Source organism: Moschus berezovskii, chromosome 6, assembly GCF_049115385.1.
Source record: "Moschus berezovskii isolate FMDL1 chromosome 6, NW_MosBer_1.0, whole genome shotgun sequence".
NCBI lineage: Eukaryota > Metazoa > Chordata > Mammalia > Artiodactyla > Moschidae > Moschus > Moschus berezovskii.
Genome location: NC_142465.1, coordinates 69,036,011 through 69,056,870, shown reverse-complemented (window position 1 = coordinate 69,056,870; position 20,860 = coordinate 69,036,011). Strand labels below are relative to the sequence as shown.

Genomic DNA, 20,860 nt, shown 5'->3' with positions numbered 1-20,860 from the left:
AACTTAATCCTCACAAACTCCGTGAAATAGATATTATCCCTAGTTTGAAAACTGGAGGTTCAAAGAAGTTACATATTCTGTCAGCTAAGGACTGGCTAACTGGATGCATGCACCCTCTACTGTAAGGGCAGGATAGTTGAACACAGTCTTTCCCAGATTCCCTTGCTGCTAAATGTGGATATGACTTAACCTCTGCCAAACAGATCCTCTTGTAAGATATTTGAAAAGTGGAAGTGAAACAAGAGCTGTGCTTCTGCTGTTTATGCTAGCAAGCAGGATCACAAAGTTCTGCTATGACAGCATCTTGGTTTCCAGTTGTTAGCTTGCAGGGCACTAAGAGAGTTGTCACAGGGCCTTCATCTTTTATATGTACAGATTTAGCAGGCACGCCATAGCTCTGGAGCCAGTAATTGTAGTAAGGCAGATCCCTGATCCCTAAAGGGCAGATATGGTGCTGTGTTCCTGAAGTCAACAGTTCTTTAGCTTCCTGACTCCCCATCTTCTTGGACAACAACTACCCTGGCATTCCAGTTCTGCCTGTGACTTCAACTATCCTCCTGGAACACAGCACAGACGCTGCTCCTCTGCCCTTCCAACTTCTCCTGTATGGATTCTTCTCTGCTTGAAATTCCGTTTCTGCTTTACTTTGTTGAACACTGACTAATTAATATGGTAAGTAACTTGCGTAGTCAGCCAAGAAGTACAGATTCAATGCATGCCTGTCAAATCCCAGAGCTCACACTCCCTTTGATGGAACATTATGGAGTGAGATTCCTTTTGCGTGTGGTAAATGGAGATACCCAAGGGGTGTGCGGTGGGGACACCAAGTAGGCCAAGCTGTTAGGCCTGCAGATGACGGTTCTTTGGCTTGTACTCTACCCTATTCTCCTCCCTATTCACTAAGCTAGAACAATTTTCACTTGTTGCCTCAAGTGTGTTAGTTGCTCAGTTGTGTCTGACTCTTTGTGTCTAGTCTTTGCAACCCCATGGACTATATAACCCACCAGACTCCTCTGTCTATGGAATCCTCTAGGCAGGAATACTGGAGTGCGTAGCCATTCCCTTCTTCGGGGGATCTTCCTGACCCACAAATTGAACTCTGGTCTCCTGAATTGCAGACAGATTTTTCATGAAGAAAGCATGATGGAGCCGATTATTGACTTTTCAGTCACTAAAGTCTAAGCCCCAAGATCCCAGACACTAATAAAATTTCCCCAAATTGGAAGAGGCAGATAATCAAAGAGTAATGACACACTGAATATCTGAGAAGGTCCTGAACTCTGTCCCTCCCACCCCCTAATTGTCAGATAAGAGTCCTGGGATTAGGTTTACTGAAAGCTTATAGGAATTCCACATAATTGGGAAATCCTAAAATAGAGGGATTCTTGTGCTTTTTCCAGGGGAGAGTACAGGGAGGCCCCAGGGGTTCCCTGCACCCAGTGAGGCACAGAAGCAAATGATATGGCCACGTGGTTTCCCTGGAGAACCAGGCATTCCAGGTGACACTGTGGGGCTGGAGAGGAAGGAGGAGTGTGGTCAGGACACCAGGATAGTGCCTCAGAGACCTTTCCCACTAATGGCTGAAGACCAGAAAGAACATTCCTCCACAGATGCTGGACTGAGTCCCACCCCTGGGCCCAATCCCTCCATGTGCATGTGTGCGTGCTAAGTAGCTTCAGTTGTGTCCAACCTTGTGCGACCCTATGGACTGTAGCCTGCCAGGCTCCTCTGTCCATGTGATTCTCCAGGAAAGAATACTGGAATGGGTTGCCCAACCCAGGGATTGAACCCAGGTCTCTTACACCTCCTGCGTTGGCAGGCAGGTTCTTTACCACTGGCACCACCTGGGAAGCCCAATCCCTCCACTACGCTATGTTATTCTGGAATTCAGAGGAAATCTCAGAAAAATTCAGTAGAATCATCCTGAGTTAATGAAATGAGGTTTCCACCAGGGCTTGAAATTGGATTAAACCCAGTTACATAAGAGAAGAAATATTTTTCTTGCATGCATACCCTGAGTGTTGGGCTCTCTCACTGCACAACTCCCAGTTAATTCTGATGCTGGACTCAACTCTTTAAAAATTAAGGTCAAGAAGAGTTAGTTCTCTAGAACAGGGGTCAGCAAATTACAGCTAGGCCCATGAGCCAAATTTGATCCACTACCTCTTTTTTATTTTCCTCCCTATTTCTGTAGGCTAAGTAAAGCCACTCTTTCATGGCTGAGTTTGCCAGAGTTGTGTAATTGCAACAAAGACTGCTACAGTGCAAAGCATACAGTATTTGCTATCCATCTCTTTACAGAAAAAAAATTTGCCAACCCTTGATATAGAACATGGGCCCTGCCTGGCTCTGTCTCATTTCCTGTCTTGCACTCTTGTCCTTTTGCTGTCATCATGGGGGCAAAGTCTCATATCAAATCAATGGAAAAGCTCTGCCTTTCTCTGCTCTCACAAATGTATCCAGGTTCAGATCCAGCTTTTCCTCCCTGAACTGCCCTGAGAATCAGTCCTCCTTGGACCAGACTTCTGTGCCCTTGTCTCCTGACGCTGCACTTGTCTCCCAGCCTCCCAGCTCTGACTTCTCTTCTGTATCCTTGGTGGGCTTCTCATCCCGTCTGCTTTTGCAGTTGCTGTTTCTTATGGTTGTCCACAGCACTCTGGTCTTCCTCTACTCACTCCACCACAGCTGTGAATTCTTCTGAGGAGAACCAGATTCCACGCCAGCCTTCACCTTCACAGCCTCCACCTGTAAGGGGGCGATCTGGCCCAGGTTACTGACCTCAGGGTTCTATTCCCTTAGCTTGGATAATACCAATATCTCAGTGCCTAAATGGAGCACTTGATTCTCTTCTTTTGGCCACCAAGTTAGTCAGTGTTGTCTTGAACAAATAGCTCAAAGAGCAGTAATAAAGTCTCTGGAGTCAGCTTTAGAAGCGGGAGATTTGAGGCTATGTCCCTTCTTATTTAGGAAGTGATGAGCATGGATTTTCATTATGTCATTCCAAAAAACCACTTACTCCACATTTACTACATACCAGACACTGTGTTAGATGCTATGAGGCGTGGCAAAGCTGAAGAAGACATAATCTATGTCTTCAAAGAATTTACATTTTTCTTTTTATCCTTATGGACTTGACTCTCCACAAAAAGGATAAAAGTATTTTGAAGGCCATAAAAGAATCTTTAAATTTTTCTTTATAGATCTGTCTTAATTTTTTAACTTGGGGTATAAATACTGCTTTTGGGGAAAAAAATCTCATGAAGTCACACCAAGTTTTAGACAACCTGATCATCTGCACTTTCAAAAGTTTGAAATGTCCTCGACCATTCGTCTGTAGATTTTTGTTTATTTTTGTGGCAATCACTGGCATCTGGAAACACTAAATTGGCATACCATTCAACAGATTCTACTCAAGGGATAGTTCTTAATCAGCTTTCGATGACCTAGAAGCTAACATGGTAGCATCCCATAAATACTTGTTGAATGAACAAATTAAAAAATAAATAGATAAACCAACTAGTCCACTATGTTCTTCCTCTGAAATTTTACAAGCTTATCATTTGTGCCCTCATTAGGAGAATGATCACATAGGGATTCATACTGAGTCACTTTCATGTTTCATATGTTGTATTTTACCCTGGTGATGGACAGGGAGGCCTGGCGTGCTGTGATTCATGGGGTCGCGGAGAGTCGGACACGACTGAGCGATTGAACTGAACTGAACTGATATGGATTGCAATTTTATTGGTTCCCCTACAGCACTTCTATGTCCCTGCTAAGTGAAATATTTATTGACTATCAGCTATTCCTTTTTGTTTCCTTCTGTTTGCCTTCCTCTGTCTCTTGATCAGTTAACTAGAGTACATGAAAATGTATTTTTAAATATTTACTGAATAGAGTCTTATTCTCCTTGACCTTAATTTTAAGGCAGAGGAGTTCAGCAATGTCTCTTTCTTAAAAAGACAATAAAAACAAACAAAACCACAATCATAAATTCCTTCTAACTATATGTGAGGTTGTGAATAGGGAAAATGTTACTTATATCCAAGCTAAATATTCTAATAAGATCTTCCTAGAAACCTATGACATCCCAATGGAGGTGAGGAGATAAGAAGAGGGAGAAGCAGAAGAAGAGAAATGGGAAGTTATTTGGGAAAAGGAAAGAATCCAGTTTGAGGGATTTCAACAACAAATATAGAAAAACCTTAATAAGGAGAAAACTGCCAACCAAAAGATGTTTACCTTTGCATCCCTCACAGGTCAGGGCGTTATAGTGATATCCAGATGCTCTGTCTCCACAAACAACACATAGCTCATCCCCTTTTATTCTCCCTGCTGATGCTCCCAGTCGGGCCTTCTTTGTTACGGGAATCTCCACTACCTCAGTCTCTCCCTGATAGAGAGTCTCAGCAGGCATTCGCCTGAGTTCATATATTCCAGGAGAGTACCACTCTTCAGGCTGCTGGGGATAGAAACCCACATTGGAATAATAGGAAGAAGAGGAAATCTGTGGTTGAACTTGGGGAAACTGAACGTTGTTGTATTGTGAGTATGGTTCCACTTCTAGATTCTGTCCCAGAGGACCTGCCACTTGTTCTGTTAGTACACCTGAAAAAAAGTGACAACAAAACTGGAATTGATATCATCATTCTATAAATAAGAGGCAGTTTAGCATATGGTTAGGAGTACAGGCTCTAAGGAAAGACTGAAATATTTAAATATTTAGATTAAAATTTTAACATAAAAATTAACATTTTACAGTAAAAAAAACTATTAAAAGATTAAATAACAAAATTAAAAGCTCAGAAAGATATTTGCAACATAGAGGACAGACAAAACACTCATATCACTAATATATAAAGAGCTTTTGCACATCAATAAGAAAATATCCAACATGTAAAAAAGGAAAACATATAGGATGCTTAAAAGAAAAACAAAAAGGAAAGTTGGAAAACATTCAACAATTCATAGTAAAAAAAGGTAACAGGTAAATATACAAATGCTGTCTTTTGTCATTTCTGTCTCATGAAATCCTATGAAGTGGGTAATAGTATTATCCTCACTTACAACTGAGTATTCCAAGGTTGAGGGTAGTTAGGCAACTTTATTCCTATACACTTAAGTAGCTGAGATTTAAACTTTGAGTCTGACTTCAAAGCTCATGTGCTGAATTGTTCCTCTCTGGGATGACTTCAAATGTGTGATGCTTTAAAGAATGATGGTAAATATTTTCTCTTCCTTCTTTTATACTTGAGTTTACTAGTCCCTTTAGTGCCTCCATTTGCAGGTAACCTATAACTAGGCCTGCAAGACTATGCATGATCCTACTATTTCTTTCTTTCCCAGCCATTTCCCATGTTCTGACTTCCATATTCCTTGAATGTGCCTTGCTACTTCCAGACTGAAAACCTCTCCCCCATGCTGCTTTCTGAGCCTGGAACCTTCCTCCACACAGGTACCCCCCTCCAAGAACATCATCTCACTATTCTCCACTTATCTTTAAATTTCTCATTAAGTGTAGCTTCTCTTGGGAAGTATTCCTTGACCCTGGGTTCTGGGAGCCTTGGTTCTGAACCTAGTTATATGGTACTTACTACACTGCCTAGGCCTTCCTTATCTGTAAAGAGAAGACTCCATGCTTCATGATATTATAGTTCTTCTTTATATCAAAAACCTCTATAAGTTTATGACCAACAGTTTATGGGCATTACAATTAACAGTCTTTCTACAATGACAAAGTGGAAAATATGTACGTTAAATATTAGTTGGTAAAAAAAAAAGCTTTCTGCATTGATCTAGGAAATGATTAATGGAACACAAAGTATACAGTATCTGTGTGAAATCAATTTTGTTTCTTTCATGCCCAACTTATCTATATAAAATCAGCACTGAGTCAGTATATCTGACAGTCAAACAGTTTTGGCAATGGTGCTTTTTCTTATGACCACAAAATGGAAGAATATAAAAATATGAAATTATTACAGAAAAAAGATAAAACATAAGCAAAATTTTGATCTATTTAGTAGCTAAATATGATTAAAATTCCTGGAGTGAATACAACTGAAAATAGTTAAAAGCATTAAAATCATTAGTTTCACCTAGATTTATCCTCCAACCCATCTTACCCCTACTCAACTCCCCATTCCCACCTCCAGCCCCAGATTCTCTCCATCTACAGGTCCAGTACCAGTAAGGTTAAGTAACTTGCCTGAAGTCACATAATCAATTAAAGACAGAATGTTGATTCTCTAGAATATAAAGAAATGTATAGTCATTTTCTCTTCAAAATTCAGGATCTCTGAGCATTCTTTCAATAAATCTTTTACAAATCAAGAGACACCATGGAGTTCCAACTCAAGTCAAATCATGTTATCAGTATCATATCAATCTCTGGAATCATTTCAAATTAAAATGGAAAGCTTTCACAAAGACATCAATTCTACTATATGAAATTAATAAACAGGGTGAGCTTATGATATCAGTACACACAGTATTATAAATAACACCTTTGTTCCCAAAGCACATCCACTTCTAGTATTTCATAGTGTAGAGACAATAAATATGCAGGCAACTTACAATTAAAGAAAAAAATCCAGCATGAACACCATGCTCCAAAATAGTGGAACAAGAAGAGCTTTCATGAACTGACTACAAGATTTTAAACAACTGCCTAACATTTTTCTGTTTTCTTCTGTAAAACGAAGCTACTAACAACCAGCCTTCCTATCTCATAAGGTAGTTTTGAGTATAAGACACAGTTTATGAGAAAAAGTTTTGATAAGTTAAACACCATAAAAAGGCATGTTTGTTTCCCAAAGAACCAAGAAATCTTGATTCTAATGACAGTTAATTGATAGTTAATTAGTAAACATTAATACACATTAATCTGTTCTGATACGTTATCTATCTTTTAAATAAGATATATATATATATATATTACAATTTGCTAAACACAGAACTAGCTTCTGAGAATAAAACAGTGAACAAGACAGAGAAGAGATGGAAGAGGCCCCAGACTTTCTCTTGTCTGTGTGCTTGGGGTGGGGAGGGGTAAGGTATGTCAAGGGCTGGGATAAAACCAAGTAAATGAATACAGAATTTTTCAACAGAGCATAAGATGTGGAGAGGGCAAAGGCAGGTCAACCTCAGAGTGTACTTTCTGAAAAGGTAAATTTATTTCTGCTTTAATACAATTTATGAATGATTTCTTAAGAATCAGTTTAGCAAGAATTAGGAGAATTTGGATTTCTTTATAATAGGAAATTTTCTGTGGGAGTTTAGGGAAGAGTTCTTAAATGGGAACACTTGAATGGACTTCAGGATAGTCTGAGACCCCCTGTAAAAGGAAGAAAAATTTTCTGGGTAGAGAGTCATTTAGTAGCATTTAATAGTTTCTCTAAAGGAGTAGACCAAAGGGAAATTTCTGAGACGGAAGCCCTCTATAGCTTTCAACGTGTTAGCTGCTAACCATGTGGAATAGTGAACATTTGAAACATGCCTAGTGATAATGAGGAAATGAATTTTTCATTTTCTGTAACTTTAAATAATTAAAATTTAAAATAGCCACATGTGGCTAATGATGGCCATATCCAACAGCACAGCTCTAAGGAGTTTGTGACCAGAACCACTGGGTACCCAGATGGGAGAATCAGGTTCACGTGAGAAGGATGGCGTTTTTTCTTGAACCTGTAGTTAATTGCTGATGAGCCCAATAAAGGATTCAGATTATATCCAGTTTTTCTCCCTGGCACAATGCTGACTCTGGTAAATGTTTCATGAATGTTTGCTGAAATGTTTCATGAATGGAAAAACTGCCTTCTTGTCCTTTCTTTATTTCCTAACCCATGGTTCCTCAAGTAGATGATACGACTTGGTTTGTGAAATTGTTTGCCATTCCTGGTGCCAGGCCTTGGTGATGTTGGTGCCTCTTCCCACCAAGTTTGTCAACCCATCGCCTGCTCTGTGAAGCCTGATCCAGTTTCCCTAGTTAGAATTCATCTCCTCTCCTCTGCACACACTGGTACTGCACACTCAGAAGAAGGTACCATTGCTTCTGTTGGTTTACAGGCTCATATTTCAGACTACATCATTTAAGGTGGTAGGACATATGCGTTACAAGCATCCTGCCATGCAGACAAATCTGGATTCATGCAACATGCTAGAAGTATGAACTTGGGAAACACACTGAACTTCTTTAAGCTTCTGCTCCTTTCTTATAAAGCTGGGGTAATATAATACACTACTATGTATAAAATAGGTTAACTAGTGGGAATCTACTGTATAGCACAGGGAACTCTACTCAATGTTCTGTGGTGACCTAAATGGGAAGGAAATCCAGAAAAAAAAGAAATATGTACACGATAGCTGATTCACTTTGCTATACAGCAGAAACAAATACAGCATTGTAAAACAACTATATGCCAATGAAAATTGATTTTAAAAAGGATAGGACAATATAGTAATTGAAGCAAAATATAGTGCCTAGGTGAAAGGTTAAAGATAACCTAAGAAAAGGAATGTAAACTGCCCAGTGCCTGACTAAGCATAAACATTCAATACATTTTTGCTATTGTTGTGGTTAGTCTGTGGACTTTAGGGGAATACATTAGATTACTAAATATTATATTCCCTTTTTTCCTTCATTTGTGGCACCTTACACAGTGCCTGACACAGTTTAAATCTTTAACAAATGTTTATTAAATTGAAATGATGGGAAATTTGTTTCTCCAGCCTTCTATCTACTTTCCGTTTCTAAATACAGTCTCAGTCATTTTTAAATAACACATTTAACCGAAATAACATGCTGCGAAGTCTACAATCAGAAATATGTTAAAAATTATAATTATTGTAAAAATGATAAGTTTCTCTAGCTGGAAATTCAAAAGGTAAGCTTCTATTTTGAAAAATATGAAAACAGACAATATTCTTTATACTATCTATATTTTAATTATAATCTATATTTTAGTTCAGAGAAAACAAACATACTGGGCTTCATGCTGAACTCTTTACTCATCTGATTTTCCATTGACTACTGGGAGAAACCTGTTGTGAAACTATTTCAATTAATTTTTTTGGATTTTTATTTTTATTTTTTCTTTTTATTTTTCTCACCACAACTCACAGTTTGAAATAAATCTTATACCATGATCCCTATACACACTTATAAACCTATGTATAAATAATGTGAAACAAAATTTCCATGAAATAACACTTATCCTTACCCTTGACTGCACTCTGATATTTCTACTGTACTTATTCAATTCTAAATCTTTAATGCTGGTCACAAGTCACAAAATAGATGTCATGACCCACTAGGATCTAAGACTTGCCATTTTAAAAACATTGCGTTAAACAATGTACTTTAAAATGTTTTTTCAAGTGTCTGAGGGCATTAATACTTCAGCTGCCTAGTGTTTAACTTGGAAGAACTGTGCTACTTTAACACAATATCCAGTGAAGAATTGTAGGGAAAACACATTTAGATTTAATTTCTATGAGATACGCACCTACCTTGAACCCTACAAAAATCACCCCAGCCAGCTTTTCACCCCAGTCTTCTGATTCTGACTAAGCCATCTTTGATGGAGATCTATTGCTGAAATCTCAAGCAAAAGTCCCCCACGTTTCCTCAGTCCATTGGCAAAAGTTCCACCGCGAGCAGCTGTGAACACTCTCTTACCTTTAGCGGGCTTCACGCTCATGACTTCCATGTCGAATCCTGAAGATGTGTGGCTGTGACAAGGACTGATTTGAACTGGATTTTCTAACTCCTGAAACTGCATTACCATTCTTAACTTACTCACAGCAACTGAAAATGAGACTAGGTGAGGAGTGACAGAGGCCAGAGGTTGTGTGGTTTACTGATTAACTTCATTACTGAGCAGAATATTTGTAAATGTTTATGAGAAAAGTCCTCAATGCCAAATTGCCTGGTAAGCTGGAAACCAGCCTCTTAGATAAACATTTTGGGGCAGCACGTTCCAATTTAGGAATTTTCAGAGCATAGATTTTGGTTCAGTGGCTCTAAAAGTGGATTTGAGGGTCTAGTGCCATGTTCTATGTTTTGGCATTTGTTCCTCTCAAAAGGGTACAGAATGGTATAATTTTGTAATGTCAGGAAACATGAAAGCATAATACTGAATGGTGTGAGGCCAATTAATCTGGGTTTATACCCAGTGTTATGGGTAGAACTATGTCCCCTCCCCACAGTAAGTATGTGGAAGTTGTACATACTTACCCAGCTCCTCAACTTGCAACACTGTCTGGAGACAGGGTCTTTATAGAGGTAACCAAGTTAAAATGAGGTCATTAGATTGGTTCCTAATCCCGTATGACTGGTGTTCTTATGCAAATGGAAAATCTGTAGTTCAGACACAGAAGCTCAAAGAAAAGGCGGTGCAAAAAGACACAGGGAAACATCATCTACAAGCTAAGAAGAGAGGCCAGAAACAGATCCGTCCATTTCAGCCTTCAGAAAGAGCCAACTCAGCCTTGATTTTGAACTTCTAGCCTCCAAACTGGTACAACAATACATCTGTCATTTAAGTCACCCAATATGTGGTATTTTATTACACCAGCCTTAGCAAACTAATACATGCAGGCTTTCTTGGCACTCACTAGCTCTATGGATCACAGACAAACTACTGCCTCAGTTTCCTCGTCTGCAGAATGGGACTGATAATCACACAACCTCAGAGAAGTATTATGAGGATTAAATAAAATAATATTTATTAAATGCTTAGCACACTGGGTGGCTACCCATCATCATTATATTGATATTTTAATTATTCAGCCTTGGATTCACAGTGTAGGGTGGTTGCTTCCTGAGTAAGAATAATTTCTGTGGCATAATCTGTGGATACCAAGCTTGTGACTGTGGGTTACTTTTTGGAAGGCAGGGCTTTAGAATAGGACTCAGTAGTTCTGGGGTTCAGCTCAAGGATAATGCAACCAGACATATCAACAGATGGTAAAAATATAGATAATAATTCCTGCCCTACTTCCCTCATCGGCCTGTTGTGAAGATAAAATGATATAATAAGTATGAAAGCAGTTTTAAAAGGCCAACATAATCTATATAAACATAATAATCACTGCAGCAGCAAGCCATTTCTACAACCTTTACAGGTTTACAAAGTGGCTCTCTATCCACTGGCCTTCACTGATGGCTCAGATGGTAAAGAATCTGCCTGCAATGCGGGAGACCTGGGTTCGATCTCTGGGTTGGGAAGATCCTCTGGAGGAGGGCATGACAACCCACTCCAGTATTCTTGCCTGGAGAATCCCCACAGACAGAGGTGACTGGCAGGCTATAGTTCATGGGGTCACAAAGAGTCCAACACGACTGAGTGACTAAGCACGCACACACACACACATTATCTCACCTGATTCTTACTTGCACACCTTGAGGAAGGTATTATTTCTGATGCCCACTATCTTTTACCTTGTTTTGCAGACTTGGAAAGGCAATTCAGTGAAGTGATATGATTTGTCTTAAGTTACCCAGCTATTAAGGGATGAAACTAAGGCTCTAATCCCGGTCTTCTCACTCAAAGCCTTGTGGTCGAAAAGCTAAAGCACACCTGCCCTCATTGCCAGAGTTATGGTTCCTGGGTGTATTTCAGTTTGGATTGCTCAACCAAGAATCACAATTTGCAAAGCTGCTTTCAATCCTCAAAATACATTTTTCCCCTGAAGGTCTGTGCTGTTTGAAACAGTAGTCACTGCCTATATATGGCGACTTAAATTTAAATTCAGTTCAGTTGCTCAGTCGTGTCTGACTCTTTGTGACCCCATGGACTGCAACACGCCAGGCCTCCCTGTCCATCACCAACTCCCGGAGTATAAATTAATTTAAATTAAATAAAATTAGAATTAATTTCTCAGTTACACTAGTCCCATTTTAAGTGATCAGTAGCCACAGGTAGTTAGTGGTTACTGCATTAGACAAAGTAAACCAACAACATTTTTTATCACCACAGAAAGTTCTACTGGACAGCACTGTTGTAGATGGTACTTGGGAGCAATGTGAATGATATGTCAGTTGTGCCAAATGGGGGCATTAGCTATGATGCCTTAAAAAAGGGAAGTTCCAGAGCAAACTCTAGCAATGATTTTCTGAGAACTATCCTTGAGAAGAGACTTGACCAACAGATTTGAGTGATACAGTCTCACTGGAAAGACTTTCTCCACTGAGAAGGTGAACAGGAATGTTCTCTTAGCCTGAATCCTTAATCATCCAATTCTGATTTCCTGGTCTGGACTATATTTTGGTTGTCTACTCACTATCTATGGAATCTTAGCAGATTATTTAACATCCTTAGATCTCTATTTTCTCATCATCAAAAGGGGAATAGTAATGGTATATTATCTACCCTATAAAAGTGTTATGAGAATTAACACTAATGGCAAATAGAGTATTTACAATGTGCCAGGCATTCCTCTGAGAATTCTTTAAATGAGATAAGTAACTCGCACAAAGTTAAGTAATCTGCCTATGACCTCATACCAGTGATATGGGACTAGCCTTGAGGGGACTTAATGCAGAATCCACTAACCAATCTAAAATGTACTTCGTATGATGCCTGACATGTAGAAAGGGCTCAAGAAACGGCAGTGGTTATGATCACATTTTTCTTTTTCAACCACTGTAAATGTATAAATTTGCAGCCTGATTTCATAATCAACCTTTCTCAGTTTGGTTATCCTGAGAGTCCCTGAGACCTATTTCTTAGCCTGCAAGGTTGAGAACCAGGCCCTGGATGGTAGTGGATTCACTAACTAGCTGGTCAGCCAGTACCTCACTGCATACCTCTTCCAAATGATGCATGCCCTATCTAAAAGAAGCAGTAATTTATTTTGTAATAGGGAAAGGTCTACTGATCTTTATTTTCCTTCTCCCATTTCTTTAACTTATAGCAACAGTACCAGATCTGAGAATCCTGGGAGAGCAAAATCCAAAGCCACAGTGAATTAATAAAAATCCTAGAGACTGCTTCAATCTGTGGAAGAGATATAGGTAATAAAAGGTAGTAACAAAATATTTAAATAAGGCTAAAGCAAAGCTCTGTTTTGTCTGAGACAATGGTATCTTTCCATCTTCTGGAAACTTTCAGCTTTGATTCGCCCACCAGGTCAGAACTACATTGACTTGTGTTAAACTCAGTGAGATAGAAAAAGACTTGAAATCAAATGTCAGAAATATTATACAACATTGCAGCTCAAGACCCTTGATTGTATTTTAAAACCATCTGGCTGGTTCTGCAACATCTGAAAGTTTCTATTAATTTAAGCAAAAGACATAGGCAAGAACCAGATTTCAATAAAAATAAAGCTATACAGAGAAAATGAACATCAACAGCTGAGAAAAGCATAATGTAATGAGAAGTAGCTAAAGGAAATGAAGTGTAAGTGGATAGGATTATTTAGGATCTGACCTCCTGTGACTTGCTGGACCTCATTCATAATGGGGCTTTGGAAACACTGTTAGAAACAATAATAAAAGTAACACAAAAATGCAGATTCCATAGCTGTTGTTAACAATGCTATAATGCCAACATGAGAGAACATGTTTTTTTTCCTTAGAACACCCAGAAATTTAGCTTGATACTGTTGGTTTCTGTTGGCTCCTTGAAAATTGTTAGCACTCAACAATGTTAAGATCAACAGAATTTCCTCCATTTAATAAGTAAAGTGGTGCTTATCATTCCAACAGTTTAAATAATAACAACTACATTTCAAACCCTGGAGGAGCTATACTGCTTTATGATGCCTTCAGATTTACAGGGCACTTTCCCACACAGTCATTCAATCCTCCAACAAGCAGTGAAGCGTTATTATTAACCCCAATTTACAGGGGAGAAAACTGAAGTTCAGAGTCTCAATTGCCTCTGAAACTTTATTTCTTTCAATTTCATCACTTATTTCCACTCACATTCATTGAACATTTCCCAGTAACACCGAGCTAAAGGAACTGGATTCATCGTACTTGAAATAGTTGGTATGGGAACATAAGATCTGCAGTGATGTGAATGGACCTAGAGTCTGCCATACATAGTGAAGTAAGTCAGAAAGAGAAAAACAAATCTTGTATATTAGCACATATACATGGAATTCTAGGATAACTGTACTGATTAATCTATTTGTAGGGCAGGAATAGAGAGGCAGATATAAAAAATGGACACATGGACACAGGTTGGGGAAGGACAGGGTAGGATGAATTGGGAGAGCAGCACTGACATATATATACTACCATGTGCAAAATAGATAGCTATTTTGGAATCTGCTGTATATGTAACACAGAAGCTCAGCTCAGTGCTGTGATGATCTAGAGGGGGTGGGGTGGGGAGTGGGTTAGGAGGCGGTCCAAGAGGGAGGCGATATACATATGCATATAGCTGACTCATTTTGTTGTACTGCAGAAATTAACACAACATTGTAAAGCAATTACACTCCAGTAAAAAAAGATTGTACATTTTCTTGCTTATTCTTTGCTATTATAAGAATGGTTTTCTATTTTCTGAGTCTTTCAAATTCTGTTATTTTTTCCCTTTAGTTCTTAAACGACAATTTGCTAAAAGAAGACAGATTTTAATTGACATGTCACATTCTACCCTATTCATTATGTCACACCACGGGAAGCTGTGGACTTTGTCATTATTACCTTTTATTATGTACTAATTGCATAAGACTCTGCCTTCTTCATTCATCAGAGAAGTCTTTCTTAACCCACTCAAATTAATCTTTGACCAAGTTTCCTGGCTTTCGGGATCTCCCAAAGGAAAGGAAACTTGTCTTTTTTAGGTCACCATGTCCTTCAGTCCTGAGTCCTGTGTATGGATTGAGTGACCAATGAGCTAGATCCCCATGTGGATTTGTGAGGCAGGCCTGGCCACAGAATGAGTTGAAGGATCTTGCAAGGTGATTCCAGACCCATCTCTGTAATTCTATTTCTTTCCTTCTTTTCTACAAGGTGCAACCTAAAAAAAAGAGAACTATAAGACAAATGTACACCATTCCCCCACCCCATCTTAGCTTTCCTTTCAGTATCCCGACTGGTTTGGTAGCGGGGGAAACCTGTTAGCACTTTGTGGCAGCCCCTCTGGCGATGGTGTGCATCCTTGGCCCACCGCTCACGTCAACTGTAGCTGTAGCAGGGGATCATGCACAAGCTCGGACTCACTTCACACTTGCACCCTGTCATTTCAAGAGCAGGCTGGCTGCATATCTCTGCTTTTAGCCCAGAGCTTCTCCAAGGCCACAGGAGACCACACGGCTTGATTCCACTGAGAGTAGCAAAAGCATGGCCCAGAAGTGCAAGGACATTAATGCCCCCAGAGTGACCCTCAACCAAGGGGAGCCAGAGGTCAATTAATAACTTCTCCAGTGCCTGGTACCTCGGTGGACAATTCTCTCTGCTTCTCCCAGTGCAATCAAGCTCCCCTTGCCCACAGCAGTGATCTCTATAATTCACTCATCTTGGTTTTTCCTCCTTCCCTGTCTTATCACTCCAGTCCTTGGCTTCTGCTCCCTAGGGTCATCTCTCACATAAAGTCTGTACACAATCCTTGCTTCAGGCTCTGCTTTTCAGGGTAACCATTTATATAGATGGAAAGGCTTCCCCTTCTCCTTAAGCAAAGCCTTCTAGAGGGGCCCACAGTCCTCTCTGGAAGCAGCTGAAAGGCCTTATTTACAAAGTCATTAGTGTAACCACAGTCCATTAGTGAGTGCTCATCAGTATTTGTTGAGTAACATTTATATCACTTTCTCAATGTCTTAAATTAAATGTCAATGTCTTGGGGTTTAATTATGGCGTTTTGGGTGACCTGCAGGAAGGGGGACCATGCCCAGGACCACCTTAAAGCCACATCATATGTCAGGTGAGTACCACTGAGTCCAAGTTGCCACTTCCTGACATGACTCTAGAGATTTGTGGACTTGAATGCTAGTTCTAGGTGTCCTAGAATTTGCAGCCTAATAATCTCCTTTTACCAATGTTGATTAATGGAAATATGGGGTCTAGAGTCAGTTCTCTAGACTCTTTCAACTTTCCTCAATAAAAATGAGAAGACAAGGCCGTTCCAAGTCATTCTAGACTTTGGGCCTTTGCATTTGCATTTCCTTTACCCAGAAAACTTCTTCAGATTAAGACTGTCTTTTTTAGCTCAGTTGTCAACTCCTCAGAGGCCTCCCCTGACCACACAAGTTAGAGCGGCCTCCTTCTTCCAGTTGCTACGACATCACCCTCTTTTGTTGTTTCCATAGCACTCACCACAACCTGATATTATTTCATTTATTTATTCCTTTGCCTGTTTCTTGAGAGTTTACTCTCCACTAGGATCTTGCCTGTCTTATTTCCTGCTTTATTCCAACACTGAGCATATGGTCAGTGTTCAATATCTAGATGGAAGAAATTATAGCCATCCATGTGCAATACCATAAACTTAAGTTGCTCTTGTTATAACAACACAATGGCTGGTTTTCATTACACAGTTAGACCATAGGAAAAGAGTCCAGCTCTCCAGTTAGTTGAGCCTATGAGTTAAACTTTTGAATTTTCAGTTCAGTTCAGTTCAGTTGCTCAGTCGTGTCCGACTCTTTGCGACCCCATGAATCACAGCACGCCAGGCCTCCCTGTCCATCACCAACTCCCGGAATTCACTCAAACTCATGTCCATCGAGTCGGTGATGCCATCCAGCCATCTCATTCTCTGTCGTCCCCGTCTCCTCCCACCCCCAACCCCTCCTAGCATCAGACTCTTTTCCAGTGAGTCAACTCGTCGCATGAGGTAGCCAAAGTATTGGAGCTTCAGCTTTAGCATAAGTCCTTCCAATGAATACCCAGGATTGATCTCCTTTAGAATGGACTGATTGGATCTCCTTGCAGTCCAAGGGACTCTCAAGAGTCTTCTCCAGCACCACAGTTCAAAAGCATCAATTCTTCGGCGCTCAGCTTTCTTCACAGTCCAACTCTCACATCCATACATGACCACGGGAAAAACCATAGCCTTGACTAGATGGACCTTGGTTGGCAAAGTAATGTCTCTGCTTTTTAATATGCTGTCTAGGTTGGTCATAACTTTCGTTCCAAGGAGTAAGCGTCTTTTAATTTCATGGTTGCAGTCAGCATCCGCAGTGATTTTGGAGCCCCAAAAAATAAAGTCTGACATTGTTTACACTGTTTCCCCATCTATTTCCCATGAAGTGATGGGACCAGATGCCATGATCTTTGTTTTCTGAATGTTGAGCTTCAAGCCAACCTTTCACTCTCCTCTTTCACTTTCCTCAAGAGGCTTTTTAGTTCCTCTTCACTTTCTGCCATAAGGGTGGTGTCATCTGCATATCTGAGGTTATTGATATTTCTCCCGGCAATCTTGATTCCAGCTTGTGCTTCTTCCAGCCCAGCGTTCCTCATGATGTACTCTGAATGTAAGTTAAATAAGCAGGATGACAATATACAACCTTGACGTACTCCTTTTCCTATTTGGAACCAGTCTGTTGTTCCATGTCCAGTTCTAACTGTTGCTTCCTGACCTGCATACAGGTTTCTCAAGAGGCAGGTTAAGTGGTCTGGTATTCCCATCTCTTCTGAATTTTGGGCACATCTAAAGATCTACAAGTGGTGACTTAGGTACTATGCGCTACTCATCCATGAGCCACAGTCTTTTCCCTGGTGCTCTGTACCCTAGGCTCAGAGTAGGAGGTTCAGAGAATCCATCAGTGTCATCAAGACACGAAAGAAGATGGGCAGGAAGAATAACAAAATGCTCTTCATCCTCCCCTTTGGCAGATTTTGCTTAGGTATGTTGAACATATGGAGAGAACATAGTGAGACAGAGGCCCCGAGGGAAATGTATGTGGGAGAAAAATAAAAACACACTAGACCCAGCTCTAGAACTTAATAGAGAAGATTGAAGGAATCTTCTCCAACTCAGAATAACAGCCATGAATTGCAGCTTATGCATTTTGTTCTATGTATTCTAAGAAACACTACAAAAAGTGTTAGGAAACTGGATAAGGATGTGGTCCTGCAAAGGAGAGATGAGGAAAGAGCACCACTGAAAGAAAGCATGAACCACAACGCTTCCGTAGAAATCATTTTCAGATGTTTCTAACTTGACAGCTCCTTCACAGCTTTTCCTCTATCTACTTACCTCTTTTTCACCTCACCACCACTGAGGTCAGCTTTCAGTCTGATGAGCTTGCTTAAAGTAGACTAGTTTGTAAGAAAAATCTAGTTTCCTCTTGATGTATATACAAATTAAAGCTGGATGGATTTGTTTAATAATGATGACATCAGAGTTTAGATTTGGAGATCTTAACATGCAGTCATAAAATTTCAGAGCAGGAAATGGAGTCTGTATGTGAAAAAAATCATCTCAAGTGCAACTTTCCTTAGTCTGTGATCTGCACCTACAGTCCTAATCATCCTATGAGTTCTGATGAGTAGATAAAATATTATAAAGATATTTATACATTATATTTTTAAGGACCCATATAAGGGTAGGCTGGAAGCAAAGGGTCAAATGTCCAGACATGGAGGTCTATGTCCCACTGCCCTTGACTGTATCCACAGGATGAAGAAAAGCCAACTGGAAGGGATGTAGCAAGTATGTCTGAGAACTGGCATTTCATAAATAATTACTGCTGCCTGTAGTTCTCTCAGAGTTATTGATAAACATCTTTTCCCCTTAAACCTCTTTTCTCCTTCCCTACTATTATTTATTGTTTGATTCTTACTTATTAAGTAGATACTAGGATTAATAAAATATAGTTCCTGCCCTTGCTGCTGCTGCTGCTGCTGCTAAGTCGCTTCAGTCATGTCCGATTCTCTGCGACCCCATAGATGGCAGCCCACCAGGCTCCACCATCCCTGGGATTCTCCAGGCAAGAACACTGGAGTGGGTTGCCAGTTCCTTCTCCAATGCATGAAAGTGAAAAGTGAAAGTGAAATCATTCAGTCGTGTCCAACTCTTAGCGACCCTATGGACTGCAGCCTACCAGGCTCCTCCATCCATGGGATTTTCCAGGCAAGAGTACTGGAGTGGGGTGCCATTGCCTTCTCCGAGTCGCTGCCCTGAGAGGCTCTTAAACTGAATGGGGGCAGGTAGACATGTAAAGAGATAATAATGACCCCTCCTTGGAAATTGTAAGGTCGGACCTCAATGGCCATTTTGGTCTCTTCCCTTCCCCCCTTCTCTTCTTCCCACTGGCAGAAAAAGACTGACTATTGTGCTCTGTTCCCTCATTCCCTCCCCCATTGCTAGAATGTCCCTGAGGTATCAGTTCCTGGTAGAAATCAACCCTCTCCTAACCTCCCCCTCCTAACCTCCTGTCCAGAAACAGCATTCTGCTCAGAAACAGCAAGAACTAATCCGCTGCGTCAGCAACCAACCCAGTCTTGCCCCCGGCTAACTGACCTATGAGAGACCACCACTTCAAATCTTGCCTAAAGTTATATAAGTTGCCTCTTGCCTTTGTTCTGTGCAGACTTCCTGACCTCGCTCTGTTAGGTCTTGGGGTTCCGCCCGGGATGCGCAGCCATTAAAGCCTGTTACATTATCTGTTTGGCGTCTGGGTTCTCTTATTCAACATCATTGGGCCACTCTACCTTATAGAAATGACCTGATAAACCACTGCACACTAATGCTAATGACTAGTAGGTAATAGTATAAGCTGTTGATTAATATCTTTCAGGGATTTCTGCAACCAAATAAGGGATGATGCCTTAACACATTGAATTTTGTGTAATTTCAAGTGTTTGCATTCTCACTATCATCATCGATCATGGGTCATATTTTAATATAGCATAAAAACCTGGGAGCATCCAAGCCTCCCAGCAGAGTTACAAAGCAGAAGGGAACTATTTTAAGAGTGGCAGAAAGCTGCTCTACCCCACCCAAAATACTGCCCCTGCCAACATTTTGCTGATATTCTCAATTCAAACTCTTTATAATGAGGTGTTTTTTTAATAAATGCATAAAGTGGAGCAATAGATCATTTTATGGTATCATCTAGTTACAGATCTACTGAAAACAACTTAGTACAATTTGTGCTCAATCCAGTTTAAATGACTAATCCTGACACTGAGCCATATCTCCCCCAGTACCGGAAGACGGTTGGAAAGGAAACGCAGCACAGAGCTATAATCGAAGTAACCTCAGCCTGTAATAGGTATAATATTAAACCATAAGAATTATGATTTCATACTTTAGTACGTGCTATAATAATATTAGAATTATCCCTAGACAGGAATGTGTTTCTACTCCCAGCTCTGTTAATTATCTAGCCTCATGGCCTTGGACAAGTCACAAAACTCTCTGACTCTTGCAGTTCTCATCTATAAAAAAGAAGACTATTAGGTTCAGTGAATCCAAGGTCTGATCTATCTCTAACCTTGCGGAGTAGCTAATGTCTATGGAGTACTCAGAACAAAAAAAATTTTCTGGATTCTCTCTGGACTTATCAGTTATGTTTTTTTCCTTTTGTATGTCCAAATTGTGGTTTTGTTTTTTTTTTACTAATATTCAAATGAACTTGACAACTTACCAAATAAATTGTCAGAAAGAGAAAATTCATCTGTGGCAGGTAAGTGGGAGTGTTCAATGAGATTCATTTTTGATCCCATCCAAACTTTTCTATGAGAATGTATTACCTTCGTTATGGTGGTCTTCAAAAAAATCCCCTGAAAGGTAAATAAATACATAGAGTGTTGGGGAGGGTAGGGAGATGATTAAGAAAGAGGGAGAGACAGAGCAAGTTAATTTTAACAAGCACAAAAGATTCCCTTTGTAGACATTTTATCATAGCTTTTCTTTACATGTCCTTCCTTGATAATTACCATTTTTACACACATTTGGAC

General features: G+C 40.0%; 1 protein-coding gene across 2 annotated transcripts in view; it reads right to left on the bottom strand.

Moving 5' to 3' along the window:
• The window catches only part of NR1H4 (nuclear receptor subfamily 1 group H member 4), a 67,302-nt gene extending 46,661 nt beyond the window's left edge, over positions 1 to 20,641 (bottom strand). Inside the window, exons 1-2 of one of the 2 annotated variants that reach the window (XM_055395372.2) lie at positions 20,548 to 20,641; positions 4,243 to 4,608 (exon numbers count right to left, since the gene is read on the bottom strand). In XM_055395372.2, the coding sequence (XP_055251347.1) occupies positions 4,243 to 4,608; positions 20,548 to 20,626 (445 nt within the window). In that variant the 5' untranslated portion in view covers positions 20,627 to 20,641. Of the gene's footprint in view, positions 1 to 4,242; positions 4,609 to 9,679; positions 9,808 to 20,547 lie in introns of those variants that run through there. The other variant, XM_055395371.2, reaches the window with a different exon arrangement.
• Between the last annotated feature and the right edge of the window lie 219 nt (positions 20,642 to 20,860).